Below are 15,163 nucleotides of genomic sequence, written 5' to 3' on the forward strand. Positions count from 1 at the left end.
AGTAAATTACACAAATGATGTCAATGCAAATTTCATTTCACATCATAGAGTCTCCATTCATGAACAAATGTACAAATCTCATCACACATCATAGTGTCTCCACTTGTGGATAACTAAACAAATTTCATCTCATATCCAAGGAAACCCATGCATACATCAAGTTTCCTCTCTTTAAAGAGAAACAAGCCAAGGGGTAGAATTTTCTAAGGACGTAGTTAGATAAAAATTATAGAGTGCTTCTATTATCATGGAACCACACAAGAGGTGGTAGACTTCCCTACTTAGAGTACTCCAACACTTGTAGTACTACCTAGCCACTTATAACCCCTATGTGAATGTATGCCATCAATCACATGTTTATTGCAACACTTGTAGTACTACCTAGCCACTTATAACCCCTATGTGAATGTATGCCATCAATCACATGTTTATAGACTACCCAACGAGAGTTGCTTTATTGCAAACCACCTTGCCATACTCAATACTAAATATCTTAAGCATGTAGAATGGATAATTTTCTATGGTCCCACTAAATTTTTTCACCTGTTTACAACCATGGTGCAAGAAAAAACTAAAATTCTTGTAATAAATGACTCTATAAAGTGGGCGGAGGAGAATATCTTTAAAAAAACCAAAAATGCTTCACATGTTTCTAAACCCAAAAGAACTATAATTGAATAAGATAAAGGCACCTCATGACAAGGGAAAGAGGCATGTAGAAAGACCCAACTCCAACAGAGGTAAAGGTTACACACAACGCTGAAGAATCCACTTGAAAGGCTACCTAGAAAACTACAAAACCCCCAAATCCATAAAATTAACCTAAACATAAAAAGAAGAGGAGTACCGATTTCCCTTTTAAGAGGAAGAGGTACTATTTATTGAAACCAATCCTTTAAAAAGTTAGATGAATAATCCATAGATGAGGCTATAAGCCTCACATCAACCAACTGAGAGTGAAGATGAATAATCCGTAGATGAGGCTATAAGCCTCACATCAACCAACTGAGAGTGAAGATGAGGTTTTCTATGGATAGATTACAATCTGATCCATAAAGTCTATGAGAGTAAAGGTGTTGCTACACCTCATTCCAGACCTTACAAATCGATATTGGGGGAAATACTCTTATCTTGTGAAGATGATGATGGAGCTTCCATCTTTACATGCCTACGTTGCTTTGATCTTGAAATGTACCTAGACCTCAAAGAGACTATATGGAAGGGAGTTCTAATGCCTAAGTTAAATTTCCATGAAATTTATAAGCCTCAAAATAAGGTTCAGTAAGGGAGGCTAGTGGACCTATGGTATCATTATACACATTGGGAACCATTGACAATGGAACAACTTACTAATAGTATGGACTAATTCCCCGACAATGCACATGAAACTCCAAACTCAATACTTCCTCTTGAAACACCTCTCAAGGAATGGCTAGTGATTCCAATGGTTAAAAATGTTAAACAAAAAAGAGCATTAGTTTTCCATGATGCTAGCCTTAATATCATTCCCTAGGAAATTGGAAATCTTTGGGCTAACCAACAATCATCCCTAGAGATTATGTTGTGCTAGCTGCTGCTAGTGGAGAGAACCAATTTAAATCTTGGACCATCTCAAATAAACCATACTCATAGTGAATGGAACCATGATATGCTAAGTTGTATGTGATTGTTCTATAGAACCATGGCATGCTAAGTTGTATGTGATTGTTCTATAGAACCATGACATGTAAGTTCTCTATGATTTCTCTAGAACCATGGCATGCAAGTTCTCTATGACTATTCTAATCAAAACACTTTGAGGATGAAATCATCCTTTGATGGAGTCTAGATGTGTGAAGTGTGGTATGCAATAAATCAATCCATGCAAGAGGTCACCCTAGACACTCTTGAAGGAGTTTTCCCAATGCTTTTACAAGAGGAGGAGATGACCTGATCAAAGTTGGAACACTTAGTGCTCAAACTTGACCCTAATCTAAATCTTACTAGACTAGAGGTTATAGTTGTCTCAATCAAAGTGATACAAGCTCAAATCTACCCATTCCATGAACACAATCTCATGCCTCTGATATGTGGGAATTATTATACCAATCTACACTACAAGCTCATCCTGAGTGGATTTCCTTCATAAAAGATATGAAAATGCCATATTTAGGCCAATTTGCACTACAAGCTCTTCCCTTCATAAATGATGGACATGCCACATTTGGGGTACTTTGAACAAACAACCTGTGTGTAAACTAGTCCTTAAATTGCACGTTCTTTGTGCTTGAGTAGAAGTTGATTTAATTATGGGATATGAATGGATCATTGTTGCCCACCAAGCTAAACCATGTTTACCCAATACATTTACCTTGAAGAGTGACAACACAAAGCTAGTGGTACTATTTTGTGACAATGAAGATCCAACACTATGATCTTTATGCTACTTAATGCAAAAGGCTACTAGCTTCCTCCCATAAAGTTCCTCTACTTAAGGACATGCCTTCTCCATCAACAATGCTCTCTAATATATCCACTATTCTTTTAACTCTAACCTCATCTTCCTATCTCCAACTTAATAACCTTGCATTCCTTTCATTTGATCCTATAATTGTTAGAATTCGTGGTGCTCATGCTAGGTCAAGTATGTGGAGGAGAGGGACTCACAAAATACAAGAAAATATCTTGCTTATTAAGTTGCTCAAAATACAACTAGGCTTCTTGCTCTTCATACAAAATGCATTCTAGCTTCACCTTTGAGTTAGTGGACCTTAAGTCCCTTCACACACACACCCTTCTCTTCCTCTTTTACATAACCTAAGTCTCTTAATACCCCCCCCTCAATATGAAAGAAAATTGGAATAGGTGGTATTGGACATAGGTTGCCTTTATAACATTAGGCGTACAAGGATGTCATGGTGGTGTGGCTATCTAGGACTTACAACTATGTTCCTAGAGCCTTAGAGGCTAATACAATGATGCCATCTAAGCCTTTATTTGATGTCGATGAAGATGTACACCTTAATGATGGTGCACCCCACTCTTTGTGCTTGCTTGACTTCTTGTAGTTGACATGCTTTAGATTTAGACATACATGCCATTGCTTCCACATGCTTTAGACATACATGCCATTGCTTCCACATGCTTTCCACCTTGACCATTCTCACATAATGATCAAAACAAGGCTGCCACCCTTGCTTAAGTGGTTTGCACATAGATGTTCCTTCAACATGCTTGATACTTCTCTGCATATACCATACCTCCTCCATGGGCAATGAGGGCCTTCCTTCTTAGAGTAATGGTTATGAGGTAGATTTATATGGGAAAGGGAAAGGGAGGGTCTTACCACTTGCCTTATGGTTTGGTCAAGGGCAGTGTCTACTCCATAATTACAACAAAAGCTTTTGTGCATGTTGATTATATGATACCCATTTGGGTTTGAAGGTACAAGCTTAATGAAAGTGAGTAAGTGGTTGAGGTAAATGCTCAAACCAATAAGGTACATCATTCTTGGCTCAAGGAGGTGAGGGCATGGCTCATAATGTTGCCTTTGCCTCTTACAAAGACAATGCCAAGAGATGCTTAAAAACATGACAAACAACAAGGTAGAGCACTTAGTGATGTTATGCTCAACCTTACAACTCATCTTAGAAGATGAAAATGTTGAATATGCAGTGGAGTAACATGCCTTGGGCTTGGGAAATGAGAGTATATGGCTTATGACATGCCTATGCCTCTTACAAACAAGAGCCTCAAGGGTGATACACGAAAACATTAAAGATGAGCACTTAGTGTTCATGTGCCCAACTTTAAATCACTAAAAAACTGAGTTTGTTGATGAAAAACCAGAGATCTTCAACCTCTTTGGCTTATGGGATGAAGACAATGGCTTATGGTTGCACCATTTCTCCTTGGAAGATTGCCAAGGTAAGCATAGAAGCAGGTTGACGATGAAGACTTATAATATGGCACTTATGGTGTGTGCCCGGCCTCCAATGTTGATGAAGAAGAGCCTCCTTAGTGTTAAAGACCTCCTCCTTTGATGGTTAAGATCACATTAGTGTTAAGCAACATTTTGTTTGGTGATTAAGATCACCATTAGTGTTTAAAAACATGATTAGTGCTTAAGAGCACATCTCAAGCATCTAATGACACTTGTATTGGTGATTAGATTCACCATTAGTGTTTAAAAACACTTTGGAATAACTCCCTTTTGCTGGATTAGAAGCCTCATTAGTGTTAATCAATACTATTAGTGCTCATAAGCACACTTTGAAAAAGCTTTGTGAACTTGAAGATGATGAGGAAGCTTGATGACATTTTGATGAATGAGACTTATGAATGCCTCATGTGGTTGGCCATCGCTTCAAAATCAAGACTAGAATCAGCAAACAAGCCCTCACAAGATCACTTAGGTGATTAGAGCAAAGAGGGGAGGATTAGAGCAAGAAAAGACTTGGTTTTGAAGCTTTAATGGTGAGCTTCAATGGCTTGAAAGAGGCAGCCCTGGTTTTTCTGCTGGAGCGTACGCGAGGATATACCATTCGGAGTGAAATTCAAGCTGGATGCTCCTGAGACGATGGGCTTCAAAAGCCCTAAGCCCATGTTGCTAATGATCGCCTGTAGGCGTCGTATTTCTGTATGACCTCGACGACAGCCAGAACATGCGTCGGCCTGCACAGGCGATAATGCCGCGTTGAGATGATGATGATTCAGCTCATTACATGTACGTACGTGTGCGCCCAGAACTCCTCTTCATTTCCCTTGATGAAAGCTCACCGAGATATTGCCTCCACGAGTAGCTAGAGGTCCTCCACTACCAAGGGGTTCAGCCCCACACAAGAAAAAGGTGATAATTTTGACCTATTCTACACCACAAAGGGACCTAATCAACCAAAGCTCTAGATACCATGTTAGAATTCGTGGTGCTCATGCTAGGTCAAGTATGTGGAGGAGAGGGACTCACAAAATACAAGAAAATATCTTGCTTATTAAGTTGCTCAAAATACAACTAGGCTTCTTGCTCTTCATACAAAATGCCTTCTAGCTTCGCCTTTAAATAGGTGAGCTAGTGGACCTTAAGTCCCTTCACACACACACACCCCTTTTACATAACCTTAGTCTCTTAGTAATAATGTTCAAAGCATTTAGCAAAATAAAAAACATAAGAGAAATGTTCAAAGCATTTAAAAAAATGGAAAACATCCTACCTTTCATTTGCTCTTGTAATGTTCAAAGTATTGAGCCAATATTGAACATCCTACCTTTCATTTGCTCTTATAATGTTCACAATATTGAACAAAAGATATAGAAATATATTATTTAGGATTTAATGTGAGTAAAAAACTCTATATCTTTGGACTAGTAATGTCAGAGCAAACACATACACAAGTAGCCATTAGTAAGCATTAAATAAAATAGTTTTTACCACATCTAACCTTTCATTTGCTCCTATAATGTTCAAATAATTAAACAAATAAAAAAACTAAGATTAATATTCAAAGCATTGAACAAAAGATACATAAATATATATTTTAGGATTTAATGAATTAAAAAAATCTATATCTTTTGACTAGTAATGTAAGAGAAAACTTATACACAAACTGTAGCCATTAGTAAGTTCACAATGCAAAAGTATTCTCATGCACAATAAGCTTATACATTAGAATATTATAGTTTATAATAATCAATTAAATTAATAGATATACCTTTTTCTTGAGAGATGAGAGGCTCTATCACGGTTGAATCACAAAAGAACTCCAAAATTGGGGCCTGATATATGTATGTACAATTTTGTTTTTAAATATGAAAGAAGCTTTTGTACGAAATGTAAGACCAAAAAAGAATTCTTCCAAAATGTTAATGTGTCATTGAATTATTTGCTCAAATTATTCAAGAAAAACATCGTTCATAAGAATAATGTAAATAATCTAGATTCTGTATTCAAAAAGGTGCAATCTACATAATTTAGGAGCCAGTTAAAGGATATTATTATAGCAAAACCGTATGCTTGTAGTCTGATTTTATCCCCTCTTTAAAAAAGTGAAACATTGATCTTAATCATAAGAATGACCCCTTTTTTTATTCATATGTGAAAATATGATTTATCTCTATATATTTCTTACCAATTTTCCTTTGAAATTCTATTTAGAAAACCTCTTACATTGAGCTCAGTCCATTTTTTAGTGGAACCCTACCAAGGCATTTTAAGGTTGTGACTCCTTAGCCTTTATCACACGTAGATTATAGTTTCTTTATTACAAATACATATTAGCTCAAACCTTTTGTTTTTGATCAAAAGTTAGTACTAACCATTAGCTTAGTTCATAGGATTGACATTTTTATAAAGTTGTTCACTCAAGCTTTCTAATTTAATATGTTTTTAATCAAGATGTATTTTCTAGCAAATTCAAAATCCCAATGTGATTGTTATGTTTTAAGCCTAAATAGCCTTAACTTGAAAATGTGTAACAAAGATAAATTTTTTTTTATAGTCATTATTCTTCATTAGCTTTATCCACATCCAAGTGTGTAGGCCACATTTAACCAATCTACTAGTTGCATCTTGGGTATTCTCATCAAAAGTCATGGACACATAAGGATGAAAAGAAAGTTTTATCCGAAAAATCACGAAAAATCTACCAAAGGTGTAAGCTGAAGGAAAACCCATCACGTCTTGTGGAAGCAGGTGGGACAACTCTTTGTACGTTCAAAGTAGTATATGGTGTAAAGAAGCAGATGCCTTGTCCAATGGCTCTAATATGGAGAAAGGAATCTATTAGGTTGCTTAAAGCTTTTCACAAGAAAAACAACCCTGGTACATGAAGATAGCTAGCTTGTGGCTTGCTATTCAACACTTCTAAGGAATAATGGATGTTCAATAAGTATGTAAGTGGAAAAGGAATACTTTTTCATGCAACGAACACTTCTTATGTCAAATCCTATGTGGCAAAGTGTGTAGAAGAGTACATTGCTTCATGAGATGTTTAAGAGACCGCGTAGACATTTTTCTCTCACATGTGGCTTTCATTACTTGCCTTGTATGGGGGCTTCTTTAAGAGGGACGTGGACTCCTATCCCTTCATGGAACTCATTTTCTTGGGGTAGCTTAGCATTGTAGAGGGTGCTTTATGTTCTAGACATATAAAGAACGAGAGACTGGTATGAGAGACAGTGATGGGATGGGCAAACCATAGCAATAAAGGATTTGATGTTAAGATGTTAAATGCCATAAGCCTTTTGAGTCAAGACTTGGAGGAGAAACTTGATCATGGAAAGAAGTTCTTTTAAGTGAAGGTGCTTATAGGGAGCAAACATCATGTGTACCTTGTTGGCATGGGAAGGGTGGGGGTCAAGGGGGTGGCTTTATGCCATTTTGTGGAGCCAGAGGAAGAGACTTGGTTAGAGGGGGATACATTCCAATTTGCACATACTTAAAATGGGATTTGGACAGGTAATGTGTATGTGATGGTTAACTTGAGGGGGTTGATGGGATGGTTAACAGGGGGGTTTAGCATTATGTGATGGTTAACTGAGGGCCAAGGGCCCAGAGGTGAGTCATGCGCGCACGGGTAGCGGTTTGGGAGAGAGTGACTTGCAGAATCCAGTAGTTTGCTAGGCCTTGGCTCTCGCCTAGTGGGCTGACAGGATGTGATGGCGGTTTCGATTGTGGAGAAGGTCGGGAGACAAGAGGCATGTGCAGGAGGGGACGGCGGTTGGGGGAACAGTCTCTTATGCAAACATCACACGTGGAGGGTGATGGATGGCATGGGGACCATTCACCACCTTGCGCGCGCGCATCTCAGGTCGCGGGCTCGCGTCTCAAACAATGCAAGGCCTGATAATACGGTCAAAGAAGCGATCTTTTGCAGCAGGTGCCAGGGTCCGCGTCACCACGTCACTTGCGCGTACGTGGCACTGCCGCAAAACGCTCCTGCATCAACTTTGCAAGCCGCGTGGCAAAATGGAAACGTAAAAGGCCAGGCCACGTTCATAAACTTTTAGTTTGTATTGCCTGATGTTGCCAATGTCTAGCTTTGTTGTTATGCCTCCGTGAGTCCGTGGACCAATCACAAGTAGACACGTCACGCCGGGAGAGCATCTGAACCTGCGTGGGCATACAGGAAAAGGATCGTGGTATGACGTGGCAAAGAGGAGTACTGCCACGCTCATAACTATCTTGCTTGTATTGCTGGCATGGCCGTCGATGATGCTGTGATGCCTCCGTGGACGAATCAGAAGTGCCCGTTTATACCACGCCTTTAGACGTGCGTGCGCATATCCCAAGACGAGACGACACGTACACGTCCTGCAGGGCCAGCAGGGGCCTCGACCCTGTGCCAAGCTTGCATTGGGGTGAAACCGAAATGCATGGGCATGGCTGTCTTAGTTTCGCGAATTTAGACAGGATTGCCGGCTGCTTGTCGGCGGCAAGAGGGCCTCGGGCAACTGTAGATGAATGAGATCCGTCATGAGAAGGGGACGAGCTTCCAACGGCTCAAGTGCAACCTAGCTTGACAGAGCTCATGAAGCTCCTCCCTATATATATCATCGTCTATGGTAGAACTGTGTAGCATCGCTCATCTATTTTAATACTTCCGTTCCGTCGCTCAACGATGATTACCGGAAATGATCTGTACACCGTTCTTACGGCTATGGTGCCCCTCTACGTCGCCATGATGCTCGGCTACGCCTCCGTCCGATGGTGGAGCATTTTCAGCGCCGTTCAGTGCTCCGGCATCAACCGCTTCGTGGCGGTCTTCGCCGTGCCGCTTCTAAGCTTCAGCTTCATCTCCAGCAACAACCCCTACAAGATGGACGGAAAGTTCATTCTGGCGGATTCGGCATCAAAGGTGGTGGTGTTCGTTCTGCTGGCGTGCTGGGCGAAATTCTCCCGCTACGGCAGCTTGGATTGGCTCATCACTCTCTTTTCGTTGGCGACTCTGCCCAACACGCTGGTGATGGGGATACCTTTACTGAGGGCCATGTATGGGGGGTACTATGGGGATCTGATGGTGCAGGTAGTGGTGCTGCAGAGCATTATCTGGTACACATTGCTGCTTTTTCTGTTCGAGTTCCGGGCGGCGAGGATGCTGCTGATGGAACAGTTTCCCGAGACGGCGGCGTCCATAGTGTCGTTCAAGGTGGACGCGGACGTTGTATCGCTGGACGGGAGGGAGCCTCTGCAGACGCAGGCGCAAGTGGGCGAGGATGGCAAAATCCGGGTTTTCATAAGGCGCTCCATCTCTGCATCTCAGCGCTACGACCTCTTCGCCTCGCCCAGGAGAAGCTCCGCCATGAACATGGACCTCTACGCCTCGCCTCGCCGATCCAACATGATGAACTACGATCTCTTCGCCTCGCCTCGACCATCCAACATGAACCATAACAACACCTTGGACCTCTTCTCAATGGGACTCACCTCCGTGCCTTCTTCTAAAGCCATAACTCCTCGCCCCTCCAATCTCACAGGCGCTGAGATCTACTCTCTTACAACGCAGTCTTCCCAAACTACCCCTAGAGATATCACTCTGGGCTTCACCAGCACCTTCAATGAGCCTCACCATAACCAGCTCTACGTCCGCCCTAACCTCCCGCCCATCAATGCAGCGCCTAGCCCTCGCCAGTCCAACTTCACCTCCTGCGAAATGTACTCCCTCCAATCCTCCCGCTGTCCCACGCCGCGCGCATCCAATTTCCAACCCTCTCATGAGCCATCTACGGCAGAGACATCAGTCCATGACGCCAAATCACAGCCCAAAATCAGCGGAGTTTCTCTCCCTCCGGAACAAAACCACCATCACCTCCTCCACCACCACCTGCACCACCATCAAAATGGAACCTCTGCAGGTGCAATCATTCGACCACCAGGCGCCCAGTACAAAGACAAAGACCTCCACCTCAGCAATTCCTCTTCTAGTTCCAAGCAGCTGCCGCCGGCTGATCATCATCATCACCACCACCTTGAAGAGGAGGGTGCTGCAGGCAAAGAGGTGCACTCCTTTGTGTGGAGCTCAAGCACCTCTCCTCCCGTATCTGAAGCTGTGACTGTTCAAGCGCCTGAGAATTCCACCTCCTTCCACCAGGTCCAAGAGGAAGCTAACACAAGTATTAATGCAAATGTGCAGGATCACAAGGACAGCAAAGGTATTAATTAGAAGCTAATCTCTTAGTAACTCATATTGATGAATCATAGGTCAGGTAGGCAGATTAAAGCTGTATTAAGCATGATGTGTAGCTAGCTGGTGTAGAATTTCTTCAAGGTTTATAGGAGGAGGAATAGGCGGATTAATTAGGGTGGGGTTTAATTAATGAAATGTGGCGCAGCGATGCAGTATGAGATACCGCCAAGTGCAACACCCCCTCCAATCAATGTGGGTGAGGATTTTAGTTTTGGGAGCAGGACACACCTGGTAGGCTCGCCCACTACAAAGCACAGCAATGAGACGGTGCCCTCCAAGTTCCACCCAACGCCTCAATACAGATCAAAGGGGGCAGGTTTAAGTAATTGCAGTAATACAGGTATTAATAGGCCAATTAAGGAGAATATGCCATCCTCCAATGTCATGGTCAAGCTCATCCTCCAGATGGTTGGGCGAAAGCTTATCCGAAACCCCAACACATATGCAAGCTTGATCGGCGTTGTTTGGTCGCTTATTGCATTCAGGTAATGTTAACAACCATCTTAATTCCTCTCTACAATTATATATTAGTTAATCTCCTAAGTAAGTGATTCGATTTAGCTAATCACTCGATGCCTGAGGTGTTAAAAATAGTCTTAGCTGCAGTCATAACATTTAGATGATTACTGTGTGCCCGAGAGATTGATTGTGTAACTTAAGTGCCTTTCTCTGCCTAAATTTGTAAGCAACATTGTTATAGCCTAATGTTCCTCTTTGTTTTTCCTTTCTTTCTTGGGTGATATCCATGTTTTTCTGGTTGTTTCATGCGTGCAGGTTCGGAATAATGATGCCGAGGATCATCTCAGAATCTCTCAGGATATTGTCGCAAGCAGGGCTTGGGATGGCTATGTTCAGTCTAGGTACATTAATCACAATGGTAGTGCACCACTTAATTGGCTTTGCCATGGAGTATTAGATAGTGTTAGTGCTTTACCCTAAGCCTTAAAAGGGGAGAGGAGGGAGGGAAGAACCCAGAGCAGTGTCCTTTACACACAGGGACGCTGGTTCAATTTTGGCCCACCCCCTCCTCCCACTTCTTAAAGTGGGGAAAAGTACGCAAGTTCAATTCTGGGCCACCCTCTCCCCCCACTTCTTAAAGTGCTTTAAATGAATGGGTGTGTGTGCAATTCCTAGCTGTGTGTATAAACAAAATGGGTTTGTGTATTTCCTTGGAAAAAAAACACTTAAAAGGGGAGATCTCACCCGCACATCTCTTTGGCATAGGGGCGATGTCCTTATCAAACCGTCACTATGGCGACTGTCTAATAAGGGAGATCTCACCCGCTCATCCCACATGGGTTGGGAGTATGTTCATTAATGTGATATGCACAAAGCATGTACAAGTTTGTAAGCTTGTCTTGCAATACCATACAATGATATGCATTTAAAAATGGCACAAAATGACAATTATAGGTGAGTGTAACTCCTTGGAAAAAATGGGTGTGTGTATTTCCTTGGGAAAAAAAAGCACACGTAAAAGGGGAGATCTCACTCACAGATCTCATCTCAGAGGGGTGATGTCCCTATCCAACCGTTAAGATCTCACCCGCACATCCCTCTGGCACCACAGGGGTGATATCCCTATCCAACCGTCGACCATCGTCTAATAAGGGAGATCTCACCCACTCATCCCACATGGGTTTGGAGTAGGACCATTGATGTGATATGCACAAAACATGTACAAGTTTGTATGCTTGTCTTGTAATACCATGTAATGATATGTATTAAAAAATAAAATTATAGGTGAGTTAATGTCAATTATGAATGGAATATAATGCCTTCGTTTTATGTTGGTTTAATGGCAGGACTGTTCATGGCCTTGCAACCGAGACTCATTGCTTGTGGCACCTCTTTAGCTGCATTTGCAATGGCGGTGAGGTTTCTCACTGGGCCAGCAGTCATGGCTGCTTCATCAATTGTAGTGGGACTAAGAGGGATTCACCTACATGCAGCCATTGTGCAGGCATGTCTCTTCCTATATTGCTTAGTCTTCTCTTATCTTCTTTGTCATGCTGCCTATATTGTGATCTATTGATGACTTAGGGGGTTTTATAATTTTAAAACCATAAATGCACATGCATTGCAAAGATGTTTTAAAACCTCTCATCTATGAAGCTTGACTCCTTGAACATGATCCCTTAGGTAAACAAAAAAGTGCCATATAAGACCCTTCTTTTTGAGCCCACGTCGTAAGCTTATATATCCCAAGCTGAAATCATGAGCTAACGAAGTTATCTTTCTTTGATGTCCCTTTATATAATCATGCATGAAAAGTAGATAATCACTCTTAAATTAATTTCATGCCCTTTTCATGTACCTAGGGGAAGAAAGGTATCTTTTCTGTCTAAGCTTCCATAAAGCAAGTAACCTTGGAGTTTGACCATGTCACTAAATTCCAAGGCAAAGACCCTATCACATGTGCTACATACTCACAAAAAGTTGATGTTAAAGTTTTGGATAGCCTTTGAATTTTGTGTTGTTGTGAAGTTTAATAGTGTTGGCTAGTGTTTAGTGCACATCTTGGAGTGTGGGCACATAAGAAATAAAAACTCAAAGGTTTAAAATAAGCCAACTCAAAGGTAAAAGCAAACTATAGAGTTGTGGGGAACAAAAGGTGAGCGTTTAAGGTAACATAGAAAGTGTTTAAGATAACATAGAAAGTGTTTCCTTCTAGTGCATACAAGGATGATTTTTGATGGGTTGTGTCACCCTTCAAAATGACGGGTTTAGTAGAAATAATGCCCATTTTTTTTATAATTTACCATTTTTTTAACGATCACTCAAAATAAGAAGTGGCTGTATTTTAGGGCCAAAATGCCCAAAATGACTCCAGTCAAAATACAACCTTGAGTGCACATGTTGTATATGCAAATAATCAAATGTTTAAGATAACACAAGGATTCTTGTTTGTGGTGTGTTCCAGGCTGCACTTCCCCAAGGGATTGTCCCTTTTGTATTCTCACGAGAATACGACTTGCACCCTGATATTCTTAGCACTGCGTATGTGGTGCCACCTTCTCTCACCTCATAAATAATTTATTTTGTATAAATAAGTTGCCTCAGCTTATCATAACAAGATTCATATCTCACTGTGTGCGTGCCTTTTTGCAATATATAATGGATGCAGGGTGATATTCGGCATGCTCGTTGCGCTCCCAACTACTCTGCTATACTATGTTCTCTTGGGAATCTGATATTGTTATTACAAGATGATATCCTAGCCCTCGCTTTGTTGGAGTTTGGATTCCGAGAAAGTGATCTCCATGACACGCCAACACACACACACACACACACACACACATAAATTACATAGTGCTAACCTAAGGAGCGTCATGTCAAGCTACAGCCAACACCAATACTTTAAACTCTGCTCATCTGCTTTCAGTGAGCCATGGAGGACCTTTGTATCTCTGAAAAAAGGCCTCCTCACCAACCCACTTCTCTCTCTTTGTGTGTGTCTCTCTCTCTCCTCACCTACCCACTTCTTTCTCTCTCTCTCTCTCTCTCTCTCTTTTGGGATAAAAAATGGTCACCACCACTAACTTACTTAGAAACACCAACATCATGTTACACAAGAAACAATTATAAGTTTCTCAAAGGTTGTTTATGTGGTGAAGCAGCTAGCATGCATGCCCTTCACCTCCTCAACCATATTAATCTATCACCTAGTTGGCACTTTGCCTTGTAAAAGGTGTGGGTTCCCCCAAACCTTGCTGTAATTAATGATGATTTTTTTTTCATTTCACAAATATCATTTTGCATTCGCCTCTCCTCTTAGGACTTAGCTTTTCTTTACTCAATGATGAATAGAAGTGTAACACAATGAGATGATTTCTCTTTAGCAATGTGAAGTGCTTAGCTAAAGTTTACATGATGAGTTGTTTAATATTCTCTTCTTTTTTAGATACCACGGGTTTTTTAAAATGCTTTCTTTTCAAACTTATATACATTCTTATTAACTGCATGGGCACTTAAAGGATCCTGCAAGGGTGATCATACAAGCATTTCACTCTAAAAATGTAAAATATGAATGGCTAGGCATTGCTATTTTCTTGGCTTTCTATGGCTACCCATTACCTCTGAACTGTGTCCTACCCTTGGGGAGATCACTCAAAAACATGTTAGTGTATCATGTGAAGTCATTAGAAGAGGTATTAAAAAAAATTTGAGGTTAATTTTATAGAATTGTGGCTACATTAGTGATGATGCTTGAATGGATTCTAAATTTTGAAGGGATTTACAACAACATCGATGGGTACAAGTTGAGGACTCCAAAGAACAAATGACGAGCAAATGTAGCAAAAGTAGTACACGCTCCAACCATGCTCTCATGCTAACGAATATGCATCAACTGTCACTCTAAACAAAAGCATGTACTAGTCAAAATGAGTGAGGCCTATGGGAAAGTTGAAAGAGATAAAAGGCCTTCCTAAATTGATGTGAAGGCCTCTTAGTAGTGACCAGCAATCCTTCCCTTTCTCCAACATGTCTCTTGAGAGCAATGAGTGATTATACAACAATGCCTTAAGTGTTGATGCATGAAAGTCAAAAAAAAGAAGGGATAGCATATGCCACTTTTCCATAATCTAAGGTGGAACTTAACCTTTGGTAAATGGTGGATCTCATGAGAGCTCTCAAATTCAAGAGGCAAAGGGAATAGTATTCTAAGTCACCCTTTCCTACTAGATCTTTGTATGATATTTGGAATGTATGCTTAGATAGGATAGTACTAATTCTTTGTTAGATATAACAATTTATTATATGGACAAGTAGGCAATTCGAGGATGTGCAAGGTTAGTATAGGGAAGTGGAAGTGAAAAAGAGACATTTTTACTTAAAATTAAAAACTTTTTTCTCATGAATAAAGACTCTTTGGAAAATATCCAAAAATAAAAAATGTAACACATTCACATACTCATGGAAAATGTTTTGAATGTGTGAAGAGTGTCCCAAACATCTCTGCTGATCTTAGCAAGAATTCAAAGAACTCATCCCACCATTTC

At 40.9% G+C, this 15,163-nt stretch overlaps 1 protein-coding gene across 1 annotated transcript; it reads left to right on the forward strand.

The window, feature by feature from the left end:
- The first annotated feature begins 8,347 nt into the window (after positions 1-8,347).
- On the forward strand, positions 8,348-13,909 carry LOC147629089 (putative auxin efflux carrier component 1d). The gene is made up of 6 exons (XM_086812336.1): positions 8,348-10,125; positions 10,306-10,645; positions 10,935-11,020; positions 11,966-12,123; positions 13,084-13,160; positions 13,288-13,909. Exons 1-6 carry the CDS (start codon positions 8,595-8,597, stop codon positions 13,352-13,354), a joined length of 2,259 nt encoding a protein of 752 aa, XP_086668462.1. The 5' UTR covers positions 8,348-8,594; the 3' UTR covers positions 13,355-13,909.
- Positions 13,910-15,163: the final 1,254 nt, after the last annotated feature.

Source organism: Cibotium barometz, chromosome 18, assembly GCF_041138505.1.
Source record: "Cibotium barometz isolate CiBa-2024 chromosome 18, ASM4113850v1, whole genome shotgun sequence".
NCBI lineage: Eukaryota > Viridiplantae > Streptophyta > Polypodiopsida > Cyatheales > Cibotiaceae > Cibotium > Cibotium barometz.